At 36.8% G+C, this 3,356-nt stretch overlaps 1 protein-coding gene across 1 annotated transcript; it reads left to right on the top strand.

Moving 5' to 3' along the window:
* Positions 1–1,570: 1,570 nt before the first annotated feature.
* Positions 1,571–3,103, top strand: LOC145057182 (transcription factor KUA1-like). The gene is made up of 2 exons (XM_079004967.1): positions 1,571–2,104; positions 2,181–3,103. The coding sequence occupies exons 1-2, from the start codon at positions 1,801–1,803 to the stop codon at positions 2,897–2,899; spliced, it is 1,023 nt and encodes a 340-aa protein (XP_078861093.1). The 5' UTR covers positions 1,571–1,800; the 3' UTR covers positions 2,900–3,103.
* The last annotated feature ends 253 nt before the right edge of the window (positions 3,104–3,356 follow it).

Raw genomic sequence — 3,356 nt, 5'->3', positions numbered from 1 at the left:
TTGATCGGGGAATCCCCAAGTTGACCAGGGATGGGGAATCCCCAAATAAAAAAATGGAGATGAGGATGGGGATGAGGACCCGGGATATGTATATTACTATATATATACAAATAATACAAAACATATATTTATAGTATACTTTATAATATCTAAAAGTTTATCCAAACAAAAACAAACTCTTAGTCATTACTTGGTTGGAATTGTACTTTTACTTCTTCTTTATCCAATTTAACCTCGTGTATAATTTTTTTTCTCATTGGTTTATCTATTTTACCTCAAATATCACTCTTATACATTTTTTATTTGATTTTTCATATAGGAATTTAATTTTTGTAGAAATTTGTTTATAGTTTTATGCAATATGTGAATATTTTTATGTTTTTTAAAATATTTAAACTTATGTAGGTAAAATTAAAATTTAGATTTTTTCCTTACATAAAAATTTTCATAATAAAAGAGAAAAAGAAATCCCCGATTCTCCATTGGATCTCCGGTCCCCGTTAGGGGTGGGAACGGGGATTCATCTATATTCCTTGATGGGGATGAGGATGGGGATTGGGGTCCCCTGTATTCCCCACCCCCGTTGCCGTCTCTCTCTCTCTCTCTCTCTCTCTCTCTCTCTCTCTCTTTATATATATATATATATATATATATATATATATATATATATATATTTTATGTTTCATTTTATTTTAACTTTTCTCATTTAATTAAATTAAAATTAATGATGTGATGGGTTGGGAAAGATACCGTTTACATGTGTTGTGTGTTAGAAAAGATAAAAGAAAGAAGAGAGAGAAAAGTTGATGTAATATTAGGTTGAGAATGATTCATTCCCTCTACCCTTAGGATGTGTGGTATAGGACCCCACTACGTGGAGGAGGTGATGTGGCAAGCCCTAAACGACGTTGAGGGGATGGAAACACTGCCCTGCATTCATGTTATATGAAGAGATTAACTACTCAAGATGGCACAACGTCCGGGTGTTGCCCTCCTTTTTAGAGGTTGAGGGTTCAAGTCTTATTGGAGACATATGTGGTATTAGGAGTAGTATAGATTTGCCGTTTTAAAAAAAAAGATGGTACAACGTAGGGTGGAGGACTAAAAGCCAATCGTCTTTATTCATTTAATTTCTTTATATTTGTTTTTATATACATTTCATCTTAAAAATAATAATAATAATAAAATGGTATGGTAGTTATTTCCTAAAAAATATAATATTGTATGGAGACCGGAAAGTGACATAACATAGAGAATGTGATCCATATCAACATCCTTAAAATATGTTTGATGACATGTAGAAACTTTTTACTTTTAACTTGTAAGAAAAAATTAGAATTATTTTTAAAAATAATTTGTTCAAAAATAAGATTTAAAATTTTTTATTTAGAAAAAAAAAAACTTATGATGCAAAGCTATTCAAATTAGTTTTTTAAAGCATGTAAGTACCTTTTAGATGATTAAGTAAATATAAGGACTATATTTGTAAACTAGATGAAAGTAAAGGGCGATAATGAAATTTATACCTGGTCGACTCTATATACACATTTATTTGCAAATGGATCATGTTGTCTCTCTATCTTTGTCGTGTGTTCTTCATCATTTCCTCTTTCATTCAATCCAATTTTAATAAATTCTTCAACCAACATCCGTCCAAATCTCAAATCCTATCTACCCAAACGTATCAAAAAGCATAATTCTTTATCCCAATCTCCTTAATTTACACCTCCTTTTCGATTACATACGCGATCTTCATAGCAATCGATTTGAAGAACAGAGGAGATAATCAGTCAATCAACGATGACTAGGCGATGTTCTCATTGCAGCAACAATGGACACAACTCGCGAACTTGCCCTAATCGAGGTCTGAAGCTATTTGGGGTTCGGATTACAGATGGATCGATTCGGAAGAGTGCAAGTATGGGAAACTTGAGTCACTGTAACGGATCCGGAAGCGGCGCCTTCTTCAATGGATTTTCCGGTGGCGGCGGCGGCACCGACCTTGATTCGCCAGGAGATACCCCGGATCATAACGCCGCCGGTGACGGCTACGGCTCGGAGGATTTCGTTGCCGGCTCGTCTTCAAGCCGTGAAAGGAAAAAAGGTAAATAAATATCGAATTTTTAGGGTTTTAATCAGTTTTTGTAAATTTCATCCTGATTTTGTGTTTCGATTTGCAGGCGTTCCATGGACGGAGGAAGAACATCGGATGTTCTTATTAGGTTTACAGAAGCTCGGAAAAGGGGATTGGCGAGGAATCGCGAGAAACTATGTGATTACACGAACACCAACTCAAGTCGCAAGTCATGCTCAGAAATTTTTCATCAGACAAAGCAATATCTCAAGAAGAAAACGACGATCCAGCCTTTTCGACATCGTCGCCGACGATTTCCCGTCGCAACCGGAGACTCAATCAGTCAAAAACCCATTAACCATCCCGACTCTAGAAGAAGAAGAATGCGAGTCGATGGATTCCGCTAACTCAACCACCGCAGATCCCCAAATCGACCCCACACCAACACCTGCAACTGTAAGTGTAAATCTCGAGGGTGGTTCTGGTTCACAGTGTTTGATTCCGATGATGTTTCCGGCGTACGTTTCTCCGATCATACCGGTTGCTATTCCGTACTGGCCTGGACCCTCTTGTCAAGATCAAGATTCCATGGCTAAGACTGAAGCTCATGAAGTTCTGAAGCCGACTGCTGTTCATTCAAAGAGTCCGATCAATGTTGATGATCTTCTTGGGATGTCGAAGCTGACATTAGGTGATGGTGGTGGTGCTCCGACTTCACTGAAAGTTGGAGGGCTGAGCCGGCAGTCGGCGTTTCATGCAAGTAACCCTGGTGCTAGACCTTCTTCTAAAATGGATTCGAATCATAGTCCTATTCATGCGGTTTAGAAGGTAAAGATTTTAGGGTCTCTGTTTTGGATTATGTTTTAGGGTTTAGTTAATAGTTATGTTTGTAAGGTTTTACCAGATCAGAATTCAGAAAATCTATATATGTTATATGTATACTACAAGACAATAATTTTAAGCTTTTTAGCCTGATCAACCCTCATGGATTTGGGGGTCCTAAAGTTATAAATGATTCCTTTGCTACAATGGACCTAAATAGTAACATGTTATGATGTTTGGTGTCATGGGAAGTGATCAATGTCGCCAAGTTATATCCGGCTCCAATAGCATGGGAAAATTGTGTGGTTTTATGAAACCATGTGTTATGGCTTGAATCTTAGTCAATCCTATATTCAGAGAAAGACAGATGTCAACTGAATCCTATTTTTCTATTATTTTCATATGCGTAATAGACGGGGAAGGACGTAGTAAGACAAAATGCTCCGTAGAGTTGAAATAA

The sequence above is a fragment of the Lactuca serriola genome, chromosome 6, assembly GCF_051521515.1.
Source record: "Lactuca serriola cultivar US96UC23 chromosome 6, Lser_US96UC23_V15, whole genome shotgun sequence".
NCBI classification, from domain to species: Eukaryota; Viridiplantae; Streptophyta; class Magnoliopsida; order Asterales; family Asteraceae; genus Lactuca; species Lactuca serriola.
The sequence above is the reverse complement of the archived record's forward strand: the minus strand, read 5'-3'. Positions and strand labels throughout refer to the sequence as shown.